This window comes from Hordeum vulgare, chromosome 4H (assembly GCF_904849725.1).
Source record: "Hordeum vulgare subsp. vulgare chromosome 4H, MorexV3_pseudomolecules_assembly, whole genome shotgun sequence".
NCBI lineage: Eukaryota > Viridiplantae > Streptophyta > Magnoliopsida > Poales > Poaceae > Hordeum > Hordeum vulgare.
In genome coordinates this window covers 608,392,371-608,415,128 of record NC_058521.1, presented here as the reverse complement: position 1 = coordinate 608,415,128, position 22,758 = coordinate 608,392,371, and the positions used below count along the sequence as shown (strand labels likewise).

Below are 22,758 nucleotides of genomic sequence, written 5' to 3'. Positions count from 1 at the left end.
GAGGGAGTACAAAAATAAATAAATCAAAACAATAGTTAAAGCAACTAAATTAATCTAGGCAATGCTCAAATCTTACCTAATAATAAAGCAAATATAGCTTTTGTCGTCCGTCATTAAATTTACTCCTGAAGTTAGCAAAAAATACCCATCAATGCCATCCGTAAGTTACAATACTGATTTGTTTCTTTCTAAAGTCACGAGCATCCGGCATATTTATGTAGTATGTTATCCCGTGAGTAATCATTATTTTGCCAGTAGCCTACTCGTTGGGGCCTCACGCTCCCACTCAACCAACCCGAGTTCGATACCGACCGCTCCCCTGTTTTCTTTTTTTCCTCTTGATTTCATGTGAGCGTAAGATAGAACGGCCTCGCCCAAGCCCAGCCATTTTCTTCTTATTTTTTTGGCAGATTCAAGTAGTTTCAAAAATATTCATATCTTTCAAATGCTAACTTGAAATTTAGAAAGTTCTATACGAAAATCACTAAAAAATGTGTATATTCTAGATATGATATTATCTTGCATGATAATTATTTCTAAAATGATTTTGATGTTACACCCTTAATTAGTAGTTTATTTTATATGGGGTATTTGAAAATGCCCATTCGTTTTACATATCATTACAGATTGATTGTTTTCAATGGAGATATCTAACATGTTTGCAAGCAAATTAAGACTTGGATTACAGTTACAAACACATATATCAACAAAACAAAACTACTGTTCTTATGCACGTGATATCATTAAGTACTAAAGTGTAATTTGCTATTTCATGCATTACTATTTTTACGGGTAATGCATTATTTTTCAGGAATCACTAAGGAGGAACACCACAAAGACGTGAATTGATAGCGGCAACTAGGTATAATAATAAAACACAGAGTGCTTCTGTCGTCCGACATGGTCATTTTGCAAAAAGCACCCTGTCATTTTCGTTAATCAAACCGCAGTCCGTCTTTAAGTGAGCCCGAACCGTTATTTTCGTATTTTACACAAAACCCCTGACATTAACGCTAAATAACCCACAGTCCATCTTTTAGGCACAACGAATCATTTTATATACTTTTGTGTAAACCCCCTGACATATGTGTTAATAACCCCGGAGTCTATTAAGAATAAATATGTATTTTCAAATAACAATATCTTTTAAACCGTAAATCTAATTTAAACATGTTACATATGAAATTTGATTAGAAAAATGTGTAGAGTTTGAATATATTGTTATTTTACATGTTAAATAATTTTAATAATCCGGAGTCTATTCAGAATAAATATGTAATTTCAAATAGAAATATTTTTTAAACGGTAAATACAATTTAAACATGTTATATATCGAATTTGATTAGAAAAATGTGTAGAGTTTGAAATGGTTGTTATTTTATATTTTCTAAATACTATATAGGGTACAATGTAAATCAATATATTAGAAATCTTTACTACCCGTTGCTCATATAGGCCCATGTCAAATCTTAATCAACATAATTATTATCATGATTCATTGGTATTCGACATGTAGCGGGGCATATTTTTTATATGATAAAAAACATGTTCATAAAATCAAGGGTTTCTACTAATGTTTATTCAAATCATTTATATGTAGTATTCAATATTAGGTCATTTTAAAAAAATCAATTAACTAAGCTAGAGACATGAGAGGGTTTTTTCTATTGTTCAGAAAGAATATGATAGTCAAGAAGAAATAAGGTACACAACAGAATTTCCGCAGAAATCGTAGGCAAAAATACTTGCAAGAATCAAAACGTCCGTTATTAATTCTTTTTGCAGGGGGTCATCCACTGTTAGTTTGTTGGAACCTATTTTTTATCAGTCCATAAGCAAACAATCTCAATAAAAATGAAAAATATTGTACTCAAATAATAATGAGTAAAATGCGCATAACCATCACAATAACGGCGTCATTAGCGAAAAACCACCACTTATCAAAACATTGCTATTTCACCGCGCCGAAAAAATAACAGCGGCAAAAAAAACACTGAACTTTTTTAGCACGGTTTCATGTGGCAAACCCCTCGCGAGACGAGACGACATTTAATGAGTAACTTAATGTTACTGAACAAACACATCAAACACTAACAGGAACATGTGCTCAATAAAAGGACACTTCAAATTTTATTTTTATTTTTCTCTTGAATCAGTAACATTAAGTTAGATGTGCATATCTGAGTGACCAGAACAAGTGAAAAGAATGGTCACACAAGACTGATGCAATTAAGCAGATGCCTGGGGCAAATATTTATATATCACTCTTACTATGTCACACACACACCTCATACCATGTATCACAAACACATGCTTTACACATTAAGTATATAAGATGGAAGAGAAATCAAAAGAGAAAGAAGTAAGCTCTGCCAACGAAGCTCTGCTGACTAGGCGACAGCTCTCTGTGACGCGGGACCTGCACTGCATGTCAGTTCCTCACTTGACAGCATCAGTTCTAGCGTGTTGTTGAATTCCGTACGGAACGTGGATTTCCAACTCCGGGTGCACCCATCCTTCATGGCTTCATGAATAGTACTCCCTTCGTTTCAAAATATAAAACCTTTTAAGGATTTCATTAGAAGACTACATACGGAGCAAAATGAATGAATTTATACTCTAAAATATGTCTATGACTCTATGTACATCCTGTCAGAAACGAAAGGCTCTAGCGATCACAGGGAGACTAGAGGGTTTTGCGCTGCGTAAACGTTGCAGCATTTTCTCGTGTATTTCTCTGCTACTTATTGCTATTACAACGAAGACGAAAGAGTCGGTGGAGATCCTAACTAAGTGCCACGATCCGTTAAACTCGCGCCATCCCACGAGAGCGGACGTGCCTTCTCCACCTCCGAGCGCACCGGGTCGACGTGGTGACCACGTCCAGTCCGCCCACCTAGCTAGCTGCTGCATGGCGCCGCACAAGTCGCTGGCCATGCCGTTGCTTATTTGCTGATAGAAAGGAAACTAACTAACTAACTATCCTATACCCCAGCGTCTAGATTAGCTGACAATCTCCCCCCTAATCTTGACGTGGGCGAATCATTTCAACCATGCCGATCCTCTTCTTCAGCCCCAGAAAGATGAGACGTCCGAGTGCTTTCGTCAGAGTGTCAGCTAGTTGATCACCTGTTCTCATGTAGTCGATGCAGATCCGTTTCTGCTCCACGCATTCCCGAATGAAGTGAAACCTGATCTCTATGTGTTTGTTTCGATCATGGAACACGGGGTTCTTTGCCTGGGAGATGGCTGAATTGTTGCCGATGAAAAGCTTCAGCACCATTGCAGCTTCGTTCAGCATCTCTCCTAGCAATCGTCCCAGCCAGATCCCTTGGCAAGCGGCAGTGGTGGCCGCCACGTACTCGGCCTCACACGACGAGATCGCCACCACCCTTTGTTTCTGAGACTGCCAACTTACACGGCTCTTGCCGAGGAAGAATATCACGCCCGTAGTACTCTTCCTGTCGTGAGTGTCTCCAGCGTGATCAGAATCACTGTAGCATGTCAGTTGGCACCTCCCTTCACCGCGTCCGTAAGCACAGCCATGGTCTAATGTCCTAGCCACGTATCGGAGCAGGTGCTTGACCACGAAATAATGATCAGCTGCAGGCTTCTCCATGAACCTGCTCAGATATCCAACAACGAATGTGATATCGGGTCTTGTGTGCACTAAGTACCTCAGGCCTCCGATGATGCTGCGGTACTTGGTTCTGTCGACTGGCTCGGCAGTGCTCTCCTTGCTCAGCTTCAGCCTCGCCTCCATTGGAGTGTTGCTTGGATTGCAGTCCTCCATCTTAGCGCTCCAGCAATTTCTTTGCGTAGGCGGCCTGTCCGAGCACGATGCGATCGCGCTCCTGGCTCACCTCGATTCCGAGGTAGTAGCTGAGCAAGCCCAGATCGCTCATGCGGAACAGCCTAGTCATTTCTTGCTTGAACGAATCGATCTCCGCCATGGCTGCTCCGGTGATGACGAGATCGTCGACGTAGACACCTACGATCAGAAGTGAGCCGCCCGTTCCACGGTGGTAGACGGCGTGCTCCGAGGGGCAGCGTTCAAACCCTAGAGCACACAAGCTCTCGTCTAGCTTCGCGTTCCAAGCCCTCGGTGCCTGGCGAAGCCCGTACAGCGCCTTGCGGAGGCGCAGCACCATGCCCTCCTGGCCAGCCACGGCGTATCCCGGTGGCTGCTGCACATAGACCTCCTCGAGCAGGTCACCGTTCAAGAAGGCGGACTTCACGTCCATGTGGTGAACCTGCAAGTCGTGGTGCGCCGCGAGTGTGACGAGGACGCGCACCGAGTCCATGCGCGCCACCGGCGCAAAGACTTCCTCGAAGTCTACTCCTTGCCGCTGGACGTAGCCTTTTGCCACCAGCCGGGCTTTGTGCTTCACCACCACGCCTCGGGGATCCTTCTTGAGCTTATAGACCCACTTTAGTCCGATCGGACAGTGGCCGGGTGGGAGCTCGCAAAGTTCCCAGGTCTGGTTCGTGATGATACTTTTCATCTCCTCGTCCATCGCCGTGCGCCAGCCTTGCTCCTTCTCCGCCTCAGTGAAAGAGGCGGGTTCCTCTCCCGCGAACATGCACAGTTTGCCGTCGCTGTAGGGCATGACAAGTATCATGAGCACAGTCTTTCCTCGGAGAAGAGATAGATCGGAGCTGCCGCAGTAGTTTCCCATCCTTCCCCCCTTTTTCTCGTGCGGCAACAATGGCGGCGATGGTGGCGGGGTAGTTGAGCGCGGCGGCGGTAGAAAAATTCGACGACAGCTCGTTGAGTGCGACTGGTTGGGGGAGCACCTTGCTCTTCCAGTAAAATCCCAGGTCAAGCGACGGGTGGTGCTGTGTCGGCGGCGACATCGCAGACGGCGGCGATACTAAAGGCCAGATCGGGTTACCGGAGTAGTTCGGCAGTAAAATTCCCTTCTGAAGTCACTGCATCACGATGGGGCGCTCTAAGTACAACTTGGAGGAGTCCGATGTAGCGTATCTACTCGCAATGAAGGGCGATTTCATGCAGCATCGTGAGGAGACAGCAGATCTGAGGGGCGAAGTTGATGACCTGCGAAACAATGTCCAGAACATCAATCTTTAACAAGATACTATGGTAACTGTTCTTGATGGAGTACAGAAGGTTGTTTCCACCCTCAATTCGCAACTGTCCACCATGGCAGATGTGCTCAAATCTCTCCGGTCCACAGAAGCATCAAGCTCGGCGCAACCGGGCAAATCTTCAGCTGATCATCCACAACATGAAGTTGCAACTAGGGAGAGAGCCATGTCGGAAGAGACACGAAGACGTCTCGTTACGAAACAAGAGAAAACTAGGATGGCCTCAACACATATCCCAAACCACTTAGCTCCCATCCAGGTACCTAGACCTGCGATCCCACCAGGCTTTGGAGCAAACCAGATAGTGGAAACACACTCGAGAAACGTCACTCCCATGGGAGCATACAAAACTGCCCGCACACCAGGATTCCATGGGTTTCAACCACTAGTAATCCGTCAGAGTTGGGACAATTTTCAGAAGCAGTGTGATCAGGAAATGCGCACACAATTCTTGAAGAGCATCACTAAGGGCCCATGCATTGATTTTCCTCGCTTTGATGGCGATAACCCAGCTGGATGGATCCGACAGTGTGAGAAGGATTTCCAGATGGCTGGAGCTCCTGCTGAATTTAAGGTTAACCTGGCACATTTATATGTAACAGGAAGAGCTGATGTGTGGTTGAGACGTTCTGGCATTCTGAAGAAGCAGCTAACATGGGCACAGTTCTGTGAAGAAATACTGCGCAGATTTTCATCAGCAAGTTCATATGAGCTCACTGACAGGTTTAACACCCTTAAGCAGAGCACCCTCTCTGTGTCAGAATACACTGACCAGTTTGAAGAACTAATGGCTGAGGTGCAATCAGATAATCCTATCATGGATGAAAGTTGGTTTGTAAGGTGCTATGTGAATGGCTTACGTTCTCAGATCAAGTTTCAAGTGAGGGCTCTTAGACCCTCTGGTTTGATAGAAGCTTATTGGCAGGCAGTGGACTTAGAAAAAGGAGCAGATGAGAAGAAAGCTTCCACCAGCTATTCTGGCAATGCCAAGTTTTCCTCTGGTTATCAGAAATCCACTACTGTCCCACATGAGAAACCAACTGAATACAAACCTACTATTGTAAACCAAAGAGCTAGAGAACCTGGTAAATGCTGGAGATGTGGTGATGCATGGTTCGATGGCCATAAATGCAAGATGGCTCCTGTCATGAATGTCCTGACTAGAGAAGATCCCAATGAACAAGCAAAGGAACCTGATGAAATGAAGGAACAAGAAGAAGCAGAACAACCACATCAAGAAGAACTTTGTATGACACTTTCTTCAAAGGCCATGAAACCTGATGATGTTAATACAATATCTTTGCTAGTTCAGATTGGGGGAAAGCAAGGGATTGCCTTAGTAGATTCTGGAAGTAACTCAACTTTCATCAGCCTCGAATTTGCCCTATCTACTAACTGCACTATATTAAAGGACACCTCAAGAGCAGTCATTGTTGCTGGAGGAGGAACCCTTTGGTCTGGCTCTTATGTCCCACCCACAACCTTCACTGCAGGCAACACCAAGTTCACACAACAGTTCAGAGTACTGGACCTACCTGGACATGATATAGTACTTGGTAGTGATTGGATGGAACAGCATAGCCGTGTGGCTTTTCACTACAACCCAAGACAGATTTCTGTTATGATAGATAAGCAGACACCAGTGACCATTAGAGCCTGTGATACTCTAGCTGATGCCACTCCCATTGAAGCAACTGAAGTGGAAAACTTCTAGCTCTGGGTGCACCTGGTTAAGTCCTGCATCTCATCACAGACACTTCACTAAAAAAACCAGCCCCACAGGAAGTACCACCACCTGTTCAAGAGGTGCTACAACAATTCCCTGAAGTTTTCCAAGAACCAAAAGGATTGCCTCCCAAGAGAGCTCATGACCATAAGATACCTCTAAAGGAACAAGCAACACCACCTAATTCTAGACCTTACAGAGTACCACATATGTAAAGAAATGAATTGGAGAGGCAAATTGATGCTATGCTCAGGGACAAGATCATTAGAGCTAGTGAAAGCTCATATTGCTCTCCTGCAATTTTAGTCATGAAAAAGGATGGCACTTGGAGAATGTGCATTGATTACAGAAAACTAAATGCTGCAACTGTCAAGAATAAGTTTCCAATACCTTTGATTGAGGATCTGCTGGATGAATTACAGGGAGCTACCTATTTCACCAAACTGGATTTGAGATCTGGGTACCATCAAGTGAGAATGAATGATCAAGACATACCTAAAACTGTATTCAGAACATACTTTGGTCATTATGAATTCCTGGTCATGCCTTTTGGGCTAGCTAATGCACCTCGGACTTTCCAAGCTCTTATGAACAACATCTTTGGCCCTTACCTAAGGAAGTTTGTGTTGGTATTTTTTGATGACATACTCATTTTCAGCAAATCTCTTTCTGAACACTTGGAGCACATACAGATTGTTCTTCAGATTTTAAAAGAACACTAGATTTTTGTTAAGCTCTCTAAATGTGTGTTTGCTTCCACACAAGTGGACTACCTAGGCCACATAATTACTGGTGAGGGAGTATCAACTGACCCTGCAAAAATCACTGCAGTTACTGAATGGCCAGTGCTTGCTACAATTAAACAACTCAGAGGATTCTTGGGTCTTTATGGTTACTACAGGAGGTTCATCAAGAAATTTGGTACCATTGCTAGGCCACTACATGACATTTTGAAGAAAGACAGTTTCTGCTGGACAAAACTTCAAACTACTGCTTTCAACAACTTGAAACAGGCTATGATACAAGCACCAGTGTTAGCAGTCCCAGATTTTTCTAAACCTTTCACCTTGGAAACAGATGCCTCTGGAGTGGGACTAGGAGCAGTCATGATGCAGATGGGCAGACCTCTAGCTTACTACAACTCCATACTATGTCCAAAAAATGCTACACTTTCAACATATGAAAAAGAAGCTCTTGCTATCATTGCTGCTCTCAAAAGATGGAGGCACTATTTTCTTGGGAATGCTCTTATTCTCAAGACTGATCACCAAAGTTTGTAGTTCATGACTGACCAAAAAATAACCACAAGCATCCAGCACAAGCTCATGCTCAAACTGCTGGAATTCAACTTTACACTACAGTACAAGAAGGGGATTCTCTCATGGCTATTTCTGTAGTGACACCCAAATGGATTTCTGCAGTGGAACAATCTTATGCTCAAGACAGTACATGTCAATCATTGTTGGAGAGGCTTTTACTAGCACCAACACATGCTGAAAACCAAAACACTGTACACTTTGGGATCATTAGACACCAAGGAAAAATCTATGTGGGGAAAGACATGGACTTAAGAACAAGGTTTTTAATAGCCCTTCACTCATCAGCCATTGGGGGCCATTCTGGAAGGAAAGCCACTTACCATAGAATCAAGCAAATATTCTACTGTTCAGGGCTGAAACAAGCAGTGGGCAACTTTGTAGCAACATGCCCAGTATGTCAAAAAAAAACAAAGGTGAGAACTGTCCCTATCCAGGATACTTGGATCCATTACAACTCCCTGATATGGTGTGGACACATCTGAGTATGGATTTCATTGAGGGGTTACCCAAGTCAAATGGACGTGATGTGATCTTTGTAGTAGTGGACAGACCATCAAAATTTGCACATTTCATCCCTATGTCTCATCCCTACACTGTCCAGACTGTAGCCCAAGCATTCATTGACAATGTCATCAAACTTCATGGTCCACCACTGGCCATTGTCTCTGACAGAGATCGTATATTCACCAGCCAGCTATGGCAGGACATTTTCAAGGGCATGGAAATTGAACTGTGTTACAGCTCTGCTTACCACCCTGAATCAGATGGTCAAACAGAATGTGTAAACCAGTGCCTGGAAAACCACCTTCGATGTCTCAGCTCAATGCAGCCCAAAAGATGGGCTAAACATCTGGCCATGGCAGAATATTGGTACAATACAGCTTACCATAGCTCTCTCCAGAAGACACCATTTGAAGCAGCTTATGGATACCCACCCCCCAACATCTGTGAAAACATCTTACCTGACAACATGACTGAAGATGCCCAATTTTTTTCACACACAGAGAGGCACTTCTCCAGCACTTGAAGGACAACCTCACTGCTGCCCAGGCTCGCATGAAGAAGTATGCTGTCAGGAAGCGAACAGAGAGAGTTTTAGAAGTAGGGGATATGGTGTACCTCAAAATGCAGCCGTATCGCCTGAATGCTTTTGGACTGCGTACCCACATCAAGCTCGAAAGCAAGTATTATGGCCCTTTCCGCATCATCGCCAAAATAGGGCAAGTCGCTTACAAACTCCTTCTACCAGAGAGCACCAGCATCCGTCCAGTCTTCCATGTTAGCCAGTTGAAGAAGCACGTGGGACCAAAAGCTATTCCATGCTCGGATCTTCCATTGATATGATCTGATGGGATGATCCTCACTGAACCAGTTATGGTCTTGGAGACACGATAGACTCCTCGCAACAACCTGCCGGTCGTCCAATGGCTTGTGCAATGGGCTAATCTACCTCCCGACGAAGCTTCCTGGGAAGACGCCGCGTTCATGAAGAAGACGTTTCCCACCTTTTTCAAGGCAACCATTGATCGGTGGTTCAATCGCCGACCTCCTTGAGGACAAGTTCGATTTTTCCAGGGGGCATTGTCAGGACTGAAGCTGCAGTGCAAGTGTCGGGAACACCTTTAGTTATCGGACGAATACGTGTCATCGCATCGGACGGCTCGCACGGCTCGCCGTTACTATTCCTTTTCTCCTCTCGTTACTGTAGTAAAACCAACCCTGTTACCGTTGCCGGAGCCTGTGCCGTTTCTCTGTCGCGCTGCGGGCTTTAAAGCCACAAGCACCTGGTTTGTAAGTGAATCATTGATTCACTACTATGCTTTATCACTTTATCATACACTTTACAGCAATATAAACCCTAGCGGGGCTACTTTTCCCTTTCCTCCTTTGATCTGAGATCTGGCCGGGCGCACGAGGCGCACGAGACGCGCTCGACGCGGCTGGATCCATCTGATCGAAACGGCCTTGCTACTGCATGCATAACTCCTCCAGCTACGTATACGGTAAGCTAACAAACTCCAACACACGCACACAGACTCTCACGCCCGATCGTCACAGACCTGGCCTGAACGTGCTCCAGCCGGTCACCACAGATCTGGGCTTGGCTTATTCTAACAGCATCGCCAAGCCGGGGGGGGGGGAGGGTGGACCGATCACAGCGCGAGCAAGGCCCGGTGGCCTACACGAGCGGCATCGGCAGGGGAGTAAGAAAAGGGGGAGGCGCTGGGAGGTGGAGGGATGGGGAGCCCCCGGATCGTCTCACTCGGGGACCTTTCGGTCACAGGGTGGGGATTTCACTATCATGATTGTCGCACTATGGGCTATGAGTGCCCGTGGGAAGACTATCCATGAATAAATTAGAAGTGTCATTTTTCTACCAATTTTTTATCAAGTTATTCTTGAAGGAGATCTAAATCCTACATAGGTCAAAAGTAAGCAGGGATTCTTCAGTTGTGCCAAAGCCGGGCCAGGATCTCACCTTCTGATGATCATACAAAAATAAGTTGATGCTGCAGTGTTAAGGGCCGTTGGGGTCGAAAAGTGCTTGCAGCTACCGAGGTCCACAACTCTATTGATTTTCTTTAAACACACTTCTGCTACTCAATAAAATCTGAAAACAAATACGTGAATACATACACACATTCCTAATAGCATCTCCAATAGCCGCGCTTCGCGCATCGCCCAAAAAAAGTGTTTGTCGCGCGCGCTTCGGCTGGTTTAGCACGGGGATAGGCGCTGGCTCCAGCAGCCGCGCTAAAATGCAGCGCGCGCGCGCCGCTCCAGCAGCGCGCAAGAATGCAGCGCGCGCAAAAATGCAATGAACATGTGAATTTGACACAAACAAGTTGATGCATAAAAGTTCATGCCCACAAGTTCATCCAACCAAGTTCAAAATGCAAACTAAAGTTCAAGACATAAATGAAAGACACATCAATCATCATCTTCCTCGTCTTCGTCCTCATCTTTCGAAGACGATTCTTCCGCCTCCGAAGATGAATCTTCCTCCCTAACCTCATCACGCACCGCATCACGTGAAGCTCCGACGGTGTTGGAAAGATCTTCAACGACATCTTCATGGGAATGTGTGTGAGGAGGCACATCGAAAGACCTTCCACCCATGGCCGGAGGTGCACCCATGCCTCCCATGGCGGCCGGAGGTGCACCCATGCCTCCCATGAGAGAAGCAAAACTCATGCCTCCCATGGCGGCCATAGCGTTGGAGGGTGCTCCAAAGACATCCATGCCTCCCATGGAGGCCGGAGGTGCACCCTTGCATCCCATGGCTCCAAAGCCACCCATGCCCCCATGGCGCCGATGCCACCGCCACCCATGGCGCCGAGGCCACCGCCACCCATGCCGCGGATCATGGCTCTTTTTTGGATCAAGACTTCTTCACGGGCAAGGTTGACACACTAGTGGGGACGGGGCCTTTAGCCACGGCCCGTGAGGGGCTTTAGTCCCGGTTCACCAACCGGGACTAAAAGGGCGGGACTAAAGGCCTAACCTTTAGTCCCGGCCCTGTTACAAGCCGGGACTAAAGGTGCTCCACGTGGGCGCCTCGTAGCGCCCCAGGGGCAGGCCCTTTAGTCCCGGCTCGTTACACGGACTGGGACTAAAGAGTTTCAGATTTTGCTTATTTTTGGGGTTTTTTTGAATGAAATTATTTTTGGGTTTTAGGGTTTTAGGGTTTAGGTGTTTGGGAGATTAACGTGATGCCTTGTTTGGTGTTCGGGAATTAGTTTTCATATAATTTAAATAGAAATAATTATGCATATATATATATATATAAGATTAACTTATCTTACAAGCGAGCATATATATACAATTATATGGAGATCTGAATTATCGGGACTAGAGCCCGTCTATTCGATTACATGGACGAACATCAGTAATGGCCCCTAGCTACACTAAATCGTCCTTTGTCATCTATAGCTTCCGTCCTCACAAAGGTCGCAAGCTCCTCTGCAACAGCAATCGCGCGTTGCTCTGGTAGGACCTTCGTCCTCATGGCCGTGTACTATATAAGAAGAGGAGATGAATATGAATATCAATCATGATAACAAAGAATGACGGGTAAAATAGAGGTGTGAATGTTCATTGCTTACGTCGAATCTGTGATCCTTGTGCTCAGAGGTAAACGTGCGAATGGTCTCGCAAACATAGTATCCGCATAGATGCGTTCCCCGTGGCTGCTGGTCGCAGTTTACAAGAATAGAATATATATAATCAAAATAATAATCTAGCATCATAAATGTATTGAAAATAGAAGTATATCATACTACTACTTACCTGAGCCGCTCTAAAGGTCAGCTTCTCAGGAAAGTTACCGGGAGTCACGCACTTGAACCGCTTCCAAACCCTGCCCGACAAGGATAATGATTTCCTAAGTTTTTCATTAATTGATATATCAGAAAATCATCAAAAGAGACCGATAGAGCGCAAGAATGATTGAAATTACCCTTGGAGCATGTCATGCAGGCTTTGGAACTGTTCCAAGGGTCTCGATAACGGGTCGAAGGCATCAACTCTTCCCTTATCAATTTGAATGTCCAACAGAATCCAATGGAAGCTGCCCATGTATATATATATATATATATATGTCAGTAACTTATCAATTACACTTATAAGTGAATGTACACAACAGAGTAAAGACCCTCACCTGAAGTTGTATGGAAACAGTATGTGGTCACAGAAATTTTGATCTATTAGAAACCTTAGAAGGTTTTCCTCCGTCTCCTTGGGTTTATCAGTTAGTGTCGCTATATATATTTTATCTGGGTCAATAAACCCAATATTTAGGATGTTCTTACTTTTACAATCCAGAATCTTCATTCTGCATAATAGAGTACAAGTTATATATAGACAATGAATTGAAATAACTAAACAAGTTATATGTAGACAACGAATTGAAAAACTTACAGACAATAGCAACTCATAAGCAATTTGTCGAGGGCGTCGCCATTGTACATCTGGAAGAGTTCATCAAAGTCGATATGGATTTCTTCGGGACGGCCGTAGTACTCCCGTGGGACACTCAGCACGATCATCGTTCTCCCATTCTTTGATTCACTTAAGTACCATGTATGCAAGTAACACATATTTGTTGGGAGATCATCTTTGCTGACCAAAGGCTCTCCCATGACAAACTGTGGCTTAGGGGCTACCACAGCCTTGGGTAACCTGTCGTCTTGGGAAGCCAGAACATCTTCAACTGAGACACCCCATTCAACCGCCCACTTCTTTGCTATTTCAAAAGCTTGCCCCTGCACCGGAGGGGGGAACATTCTCGGTTAACACCTTGAGGGGTGGGATCGACTGTTTGGCCTGTTGTCCAAGCTGAGGAACATCTGATTTTTTTCTTGCTTGTAGTTGAACTTGATTTGCTCCCACTTGCACTTGCACGTGATCTGCTCTTTTTCAATTCCTTCTGCAATGTGCGTGTGTAGTCATCAGGCTTATGGTGTAAGTCATACTGTGATGGAAGGGTCGTGAAGTATTTTGCCCATGCTATTTGCTTCTCGGTGTATTCCGGGCGGGGTTCGGGTTCCTTCTTTTTCATCTGCGCATCATGATGTTCCTTTTCTATCCTAGCATTTTCCTCGGGGGTACGATCATAAGGTCTGATAGGAAGATTAGCATGAGGTACCTTTGGGAGGGTCGACCGTTTGCGCTTTGGGGGGCTCAGTCGCTTAGAAATCGTCGGCGGAGCGTTCTTGGTGGCATGCTTCCGCTTAGTATCCTGTGCGGGCGGCGGCGGAGACGGATGACCCAAGTCCGGCGGCGGTGATCGAGATGGACTCGTGTTGTGCTGGCCGACGTCATGTGGAGGGCTTGGAGGTAATGGAGGTGTAGGTGACCTGCGACGACTCGGAGGCGGTGTTGTCCTTGGGGCCGAGCCTGGAAGCTTGATGTAGTTCTTGTCCCATAGGATGACTCCACCCAGTACTTCTCCGAGTGTCCTCTCATCTTCGGGTCCATCTATGTTGAGCTCCATATCATGAAACCCCGCCATGATTTCATCCACCCCGACTTTAGCAAAGCCAGCTGGAATCTCACGGCCATGCCAGCGTGCATCAGGGCCAGAAGGTAAAGCTTGTCCGACAGCCACCTTCATGGATATGTTCTTGAATTTCTGATGGAGTTCACATGATGTTGACTCCTTGATTCCATCCACGGGGTAGCCGGGACCTCCCTCTATCATTCTTCGTGCATCGTCGGGCGGGGCCTCAGATTCAGCCACGCTGCTTGTCCGCTTAGATGGGGCGCCGGTAATATCAAGTGCAGGATCTACCGGGCGCGCTACTCCTCTAAGCTCATCAATCTGCTTCTGTTGCTCGTTAATCCTGGAAAGCAACTGGTTGAACTTGTCATTCTCCTCATCCTGCTGCCGCTTCTTTGCTCTCTCTCGGCTTCTGTAAGTGTCTTGGTCTCTGGCAAACCCAAGCCACCACGGGTAAGAAGGACCGAAGCCTCGCGTTCGTCCTCCATGCTCGTCATTGCCGAGGACCAGTGTGAGCAAATCTTTCTCTCTATCTGCAGTGAACTTTCTTTTTCCCTCCTTAATTTCTTTCACTATCCTTTTCCAATTCTCCCTGGGTATCCTAAGACCGTCACTGCAGATGAGGTCCCCTGTTTTTTCGTCGTACGACCCACCATGCGCAAGGAACCAATTTCTTGCTCTCAATTCCCACTCATCATGGAGTGGTTCAGGTACGATGCCTTTATCTAGCAGATCTTGCTCTTTCTTATCCCACTTTGGGATGGCAGTCTCATAGCCCCCTGGCCCCAGCTTGTGGTGATATTTCTTCTTGTCGGCATTTATCTTGTTCTTTTCTGATAATGCCTGGGCATCTTCTGACTCCTTGTACTCTTGAAATGCCTTCCAGTGATTCACCTGCTTGGCTAGATACACCTCGAATACTGGCACTTTCTTTGTCTTCAGATAGTTTTTCCATAGCTTCTTCTTCCAGCTACGGAACAGTTCGGCCATCTTCTTTAGAGTCCACTACTTGACTTTGGCCCTCAGTTTGTCTGCGGCTTCTTCATTCTCACATTCTGGTAGGTTGAAATGTGACATGAGATCATTCCAAAGATTATCTTTGTACCTTTCGGCGACATAGTCACTATCGGCTGCCCCTTTGCGTTTGTTCCACTCCCGAACGCTGATCGGGACGTGATCCCTAACGAGAACTCCACATTGCTTCTTGAATGTGTCAGCAGCATTCTTAGGAAGCTTGGGTTCGCCCGTAGGCAATATCACCTCAAAGGTGTAATGCGTCCGTGCATCCAACTTTCTAGTCGGGCCTCGTTTCGTAGCTTTGCTCGATGTGGAGGCCTAAGAGGGAGAAACATTCGTCAAATGAATGTATATGTATACAATATAGAGCTATCTCCAATATTTTTCACATATTACAAGTGATTGTCGAACTTCATATGTATACCTCGCCGGACTTTATTATTTCTTCACCGGCTTCTCCACCGGCTTCTCCATCAGTGGAGCTATCACCTTCTCCGTCATTGGACCTATCTCCTACCCCATCGGCTTCATCTTCGTGTCGCTCGACCTCCATTCCATATCCGGAGGGGTTTAGATATGACGACGAAGATTCAGCTGGTTCAACGTCGGGGCCGTCTTTGATTATATCTTCGAGAAGTTCTTCCTCTTCGAGGTTCCTGATATGTGGATCCATAGTTCTGCAAAAAACGGATTCTCTTAACCTTTGTACCAAAAAAGAATTATACTATCAGGAACTCCGTTCCAAAACAACTTTAGTCCCGGGTCGTGGCTCCACCTGGGACTCCTAGATTTCTGCATAGTATTCAAAGTAGGAGTACTTTTCCAATTTGAGCATTCAATAAGCAAAACCAAATCGTAAAATAAAGTAGTATTCAAAATAGCATGCATTCAATTATAAGCAAATACATCATCTCTTTTGTCCGTACATCGTCGAATATTATCACTAATACTCCTCGAATACTATCATACATATAGCATCACTGATACATCTAGAATCGTAGCGCCCGACGGGTATCGGCGCGGGCGGTGGACACCCAAAGAGAAGGAACCATCACATGATCATAGCTCCAGTGAGATCCCCGAAGAACCTGCCAGGTATGCTCGAACCTGCCCTCCAACGCAACCATGTAGCGACGGACGTGCTCATCCTCCTCGCTGACACGGTGACATACCACCTCCGTAGTGTTCGGAAGCCTCGTCACCCTCACTGGCCCACGCGACCGCCACCAAACAAGGATCGGGTCAACGACGGGCTGGCTCCTCACCAACCTACGCCCCCGGGAAGATAGCACCTCCCAATACCAGTCGGGCGGAGCCCAGTCCCGGACAGGGCCCCTCTGATCAAGCAGGTGTCCTCCGCCGAGTCGACGACGAGGATGCGGGATAGGCATCGTAAAATGAACTAAAAAATAAACTAGTTCTATTAATTTTCTTGCTAAAAATAAACTATTAACACTTAAGCATATACAATAGCAAAATTAAACTATTAACACTTAAGCATATACAATAGCAAAATTAAGCAATAATCTAAAAAACACTATTAACACTTAAGCATATACACTATACAATATTTCTTCTTCTTGTAACCCTAAACTAATTTTTCCTCTTCTTCTATTTCTCCTCTTCTTCTACTTCTTCTTCTACTTCTACTTCTCCTCTTCTTCTACTACTTCTCCTCTTCTCTTCTTCTACTTCTCCTCTCCTCCTCTTCTAATTTTTTCTCTTCTTCTACTTCTCCTCTTCTTCTATTTTTCCTCTTCTTCTCCTCTCCTCCTCTTCTTATTCTTAATTTTCTTCTTTTCTTCTCCTCCTCTTCTTATTTTCCTTTTTCCTAATTCTAAATATTACTAACCCTAATAATCTAGCACAAACCTAATAACAATAGGAATTAAATGACAAAAAAAATCTTTTTCTTCTTTTCTTCTCCTTTTTCTTACTTTCTTCTCCTTTTTCTTTCTTTCTTCTCCTTTTTCTTCTTTTCTTCTCCTTTTTCTTCTTTTCTTCTACTGGCCAGAGTGTTGGGGAGGAGGGGGCGGGGGGCTTACCGGCCGGAGGTGTCAACGGCGCGCGGCGAGGAGGACGGCGGCGCGCGGCGAGGAGGGCGGCGTGCGACGAGGAGGACGGCGGCGGCGAGGAGGACGACGACGACGGCGGCGAGCAGGACGGCGGGCAGCCTGACGGCGTCGTCGAGTTCGTCGTTGTGCCGCGCCGGGCAGGAGAACGAGGAAGAAGGAGAGAAGGAAATGCGATTTGGGTTGGAAATTTTCTAACTCCCGCTTATATAGGTGGATCTTTAGTCCCGGTTCGGGGCTCGATCCAGGACTAAAGACCCCCTTTAGTCCTGGGTGGAGCCACGACCCGGGACTAAAGGCCCTTTTTCGGCAGACCAGAAGGCGGGAAGCAGGGGCCTTTAGTCCCGGCGCGGCGCTCCAACCGGGACTAAAGGGGGTCTTTAGTCCCGGGACATGGCTCCACCCGGGACTACAACCCCTCCTCGGCTGCACGATAAATTTAGTCCCACCTCGCCCAGCGAGGGGGACTAACACTTGTTTATAAGCCCCGTCGCAGCTTCTCCATCGAGCTCCTCTCTAAAGCAGGCTTACGGGCCTAAACTGACTGAAAATTGAAACTATATTCGAAATTATGGAGAAAATTCAACCTGAATTCAAAGTGAGTTCACTTTGAATTTAGATTAAATTTTCTCTATAAATTCTCAATGACAACTATATTCTACTTGTGGATTCCTGACGTATTGGGCAGGACTCCTTACAGGGGACGATAAATTGGCGATGGAGAGGGGCGCGAAGATGCTGAAGATGAACGCGTCAAATATGCTGAGGATTTGTGCGGCCCCAGAGGATGGTTGCTGATGGTTGGAGTTGTTGGTGCTTAGTGCTTCTGGTTGATGGCCTCCCCTGTGTGGAGTGATCTCAGGCGTGGACCTGTGTACTATTTGCAGCTCTCTCGTTAAACTTGGTAGTTGTTCTGTGCATGTTATGAGTGTTTTTGGGTTTTTGCCCTACGATAGGCTGCTCGATGACGAGTGTCTATGTGTAGGTTTTCCAAAAATGCTCTGAACTCGCACCCCTTTTTCTGGTTTCCTTTTGCACAAACAGAACTTTGTATTTCCGTTATGTGAGTAATGGAAAAGGGGTTGCCCGGTTAAAAAAAAAACTTCATGTAGGCAAAAAGCCATTTGATAGAAACAGGAACATGACGTTCTTGGTTCTTTTCTTTATTGCTTCACGGTAGTGTTCACACGTGGTTTACACAGGTATAAATATCAGATCCTGTTCAACAATATTAGATGTCAGATAGCACTGTGAATTACGGCATGAGCGAAGCATCTGGAAACTATTATGTCGGAAGAATGAAGCCTTAACATTCTAGGTCTTGTAACACAAATTTCATCCTCTTCCTAATTAATATGTGAGGCAAATCTTTTACCTCGTTTAAAAAAAAATCAGCTGCTGCCGAGTCTTTTACTTTAACACATCACAAACGTAAATGCTTACAAAAATGCTATTTGGCCCACCTGTCCTAGGAATGTTTTTCCAGCGAACCACCTCACAGCCACAGGATTCAGAATCGCACAAATGACAGTTTCTGAAGGGATGCGCTATACTAAAACTGTTACCCAGCAACACTAAAAATGCCATCTGGGTCATTCGCAAATATCATCACTGATAGGGAACGTTCCTAGATATTGCGATTCAATTCTTATAATTACGCACATAAAGTCATCATCCTTATGTACACACACATCCTATCCATTTAAGCACTTTTAAAAAACTGAGCCATCCACATCTTGAAATTGACAAAATCATTCTAGACGACTCCATAATAAATGGAAACGTCTCCTAGTTACATGAACGTGTTAATATATAATACTAACCCTACTTATATCTAATTGATAGATGTACTAGTTTTTTTATCTGACGATAGATGCACTGGTTGGATACGTATATTCGCGTTAAAACAAGTTGGACACGTACACATACATGCAAGTATAGGCCAAGAAAAATATGTGAGGAATCCCCAAACGAAAATCAGTCCGCTGATGAATAGACACTGCCAAACAATTTTTGTTCTGAGTTCACCTGTCCTCCTTATAAATAGCCTGGCTGTGCGAGCAAAGATGCAAAGCGCGCACCTAAAGCGTCATGGCCAGTAACAGAGGCGCATGTGCTCCACACGGGGTCGCAACCTGCGTATTCCTCGTCGGCGCCGTTGCCACCGTCGTCTACACCAGCTCCTCTCTATCAACAGCGGTCCTCGCCGTCTCCGGCCTACCTCCATACATCGTGTCAGTTACCACCAACGGCAGCGGCGACATCAATGTCGGCGGGCCTCTCGAGACCAGCCTCCACACGTGCCACAAGCCAAAGCTGCCGCCAAACCCGCTCCCGCCTTTCTACTGCTGCCCTCCGGCGCCTGCGTCGTCGTCCGAGCCAATCAACTTCACTCTACCGGACCCGGCGGAGCCGCTCAGGGTCCGCCGGCCGGTGCATACCGTGGGGGCGGAGTACATGGCCAAGTACGAGCGCGCCATCGCGCTGATGAAGGCGCTGCCGCACACCGACCCCCGCAGCTTCTACCAGATGGCCAACATCCACTGCGCCTACTGCACCGGATCCTACCGCCAAACGGGGAACCAGGAGCTCGACATGCAGATCCACTTGTCGTGGTTCTTCTTCCCGTTCCACCGTGCCTACCTCTACTTCTTCGAGCGCATCGCGGCAAAGCTGCTCGGTGAGCCCGACTTCGCACTGCCCTTCTGGAGCTGGGACGTGCCAGACGGGATGCGGATGCCGCCCGAGTTCGCCAACTCCTCGTCGTCGCTCTACGACCCCGTTCGGAACCCGACGCACGCGCCACCCAGGGTCGTGGACCTGGGCTTCGTCGGCGTGGAGAGCAACCGCACCGATGATCAGCAGATCCAGTACAACCTTAGGACCATGTACAAGCAGGTGCGCCGCCTACTTACCCTACCACTACTTTTTTTTAAAAAAAAAATTGCGGAATATTTCCGCATCTACTCCCTGTATTCCTAAATATAAGTCTTTTCAAATATTTCACTAGCAGTCTACATTCGGAACAAAACGAATGAATCTATACTCAAAAATACGTCTGTATATAGTCCAGTAGTGAAAGTTTTAGAAAAACTTATATTTAGAAACGGAGGAAGTAGTATTTATGCCGATATTTACAAAATAGTTGAAGTGTGGTGGCTTTAGTTCATACATGGTATTTATTTGGACCTACTACTTCCTCCATCACAGTTTAAAAGGCGCGGTTCTGTTTACATGCATTTTCAAAATAGAAGAAGATTAAGACGCGTGACATCATGATCTGAAAGATTGCTCATGCGCGTCTTCTAAACCGTGGCAGAGTAGTTACGTACACATATAATGATTCTTTACTGAACGATAAATCCGGCCTGTCTCACAACTGTATTTCAGATGATTAGCAATGCAGCTTTGCCGTCCCTCTTCCATGGCCAACCCTTCCGTGCTGGGCAGTCTGACAAGCCAGGCCCTGGGGCAGTGGAGCTTTCCCCACACAACACGGTGCACACCTGGACCGGCGACATAGCTCTCACCAACGTGGAGGACATGGGAACCTACTACTCGGCCGGCCGAGACCCACTCTTCTACCCGCATCACAGCAATATGGACCGCCTGTGGGAGGCATGGCGAGAAGTCGGCGCTGCCCGTGGTTACCGTGGCCATGTCGACTTCACGGACCCTGACTGGCTTGACTCCTCCTTCCTCTTCTACGACGAGGACTGCCGCTTAGTAAGGATCACCGTTCGCCACGTGCTCGACACAGAGAAGCTCCGATACAAATTTGACGGCGTTGGCATGCCGTGGGTGGACGCACGCCCACCTACAACTCCAAACTTGAGCAAAAACAAAGCCTTGCTCAAGTCCGTCAGATTCCCACTATCCCTTCACAATGTTCTGACCGTGGAGGTAAGATGGCCACACGTGCTCCGAAGAACGCAAGAAAAGGAGGCACGTGAGGAAGTGCTTGTGATCCAAGGCATTGAGGCCGATGGAACAGAAATGGTCAAGTTCGACGTCTACATGAACGCCATTGAGTATGAGAAGGTGGAGCCCAGCGGGCGTGAACTAGCGGGGAGCTACGTGTGCTTGAGTCATCCACGTATGGATGGCACGGGGAAGGGGATGATTGTAGAAACAAGCATGAGGGTGGCGTTGAACCAGCTCTTGGAAGATTTGGATGCAGACGGTGATGAGACTGTCACCGTGACATTGGTGCCCAGACATGGAAAAGCTAAGATCGGAAGCCTGAGAATAGCGTATATGGTGGATTGATATTACAGCACCAACTAATTGCATAACGTACTGTATATTACTCCATGCATATCTGCCAGAATACTCCATGTTACTATCTCTATCTTAAAGTATAAGACGTTTCTGTTTCGTATGTGTTCTTTTAATAAAATCTCTGAAAAAACTTATATCTAGAAACAGGTCAGCGATGGCATGGATCAATTATCTCCCCTCGAGTAGCATCCATAGCTGGGGCATCTTGCATGAGTGTTCATCAAGACATTCGATGGAACTTACAAGCGTCTAGGCGGCTTGATGGAGGTGCAACAATGTGTCGAGAAGAGGAACAAGACTCTCAAGGAGTACATCCAGCGGTGGACCACACTACACAACATGATGGAGAACGTCACCGACCATCATGCTGTGTGCGCTTTCAAAGCAGGCACTGGTACAGGGAGCTTATGCTCAAGTTTGGCCGATCGGGGGATCTGTCCCTCAGTCGGGCCATGAAAATCGCCAATCGGTATGTGAATGGCGAATAACAAGACCCCCTCTGCAGCGGTAAAGGACGAGGCAGCGAAGCCCCCTAGTCGGGCAACGTCGAGAAAAAACAGAAGCGAAAGGGCGACCCATCGGGCAAAGCGGAAGTAGCTGCTGTCCGGGGCAGACCCAAAACAAGCCCAAGAAAAAGAAGAAAGATTGGGAAGGCAAAAATAAGGACGAGTCCAAGAGCAGCCTTGTGGACCAGCCGTGTCCGATTCACGTCAGGAAGGACGACAACGGGGAGACCATCCCCACCAAGCAAACGGCATGAGACTGTCGCGTGCTATAGAAGGAGATGGGCGGAGAACCCTCCAGGGACAAAGACGACGAGGATGACCAAGAGTCTACCGCCGGGTATCCGAACATCAAGATGGTCTTCATGATCTTTGCCGATGTCGAGAGAAAGAGCCGATTAAAAGTTATCACCCGGGAAGTGAACATGGCAGCCCCGGCTGTCACAAAGTACCTTGACTAGGCGAAGACGCCCGTCATATTGGACCAATCAGATCACCTGACTGATATTGCCACAAACGGGAGGCAAGCGTTGGTGGTCGATCCAGCGGTCAATGGGGTCCGACTGTGGAAAGTCCTCATGGACGGCGGCGGTGGCCTCAACATCATTTACGTCGACACTCTCATGGCTATGGACATTCCGTTGTCCCAGTTCAACAAGAGTAACATGCAGTTTCATGGGGTCAACCCCGGAAATAAGGCTGAATCACTCTTCTAGATCACCGTGAATGT

The 22,758-nt window shown here is 46.4% G+C and overlaps 1 protein-coding gene across 1 annotated transcript; it reads left to right on the top strand.

Annotated features, from left to right (window-relative positions):
- Positions 1 to 19,335: 19,335 nt before the first annotated feature.
- Positions 19,336 to 21,513, top strand: LOC123450935 (polyphenol oxidase I, chloroplastic-like). The gene is made up of 2 exons (XM_045127960.1): positions 19,336 to 20,142; positions 20,635 to 21,513. The coding sequence occupies exons 1-2, from the start codon at positions 19,336 to 19,338 to the stop codon at positions 21,511 to 21,513; spliced, it is 1,686 nt and encodes a 561-aa protein (XP_044983895.1).
- Positions 21,514 to 22,758: the final 1,245 nt, after the last annotated feature.

Coding starts and splice junctions, on each gene's coding strand:
- LOC123450935 (XM_045127960.1), top strand. CDS start 19,336: ATGGCCAGTAACAGAGGCGCATGTGCTCCACACGGGGTCGCAACCTGC. Junction 20,143..20,634: donor TTAGGACCATGTACAAGCAG/GTGCGCCGCCTA, acceptor ACTGTATTTCAG/ATGATTAGCAATGCAGCTTT.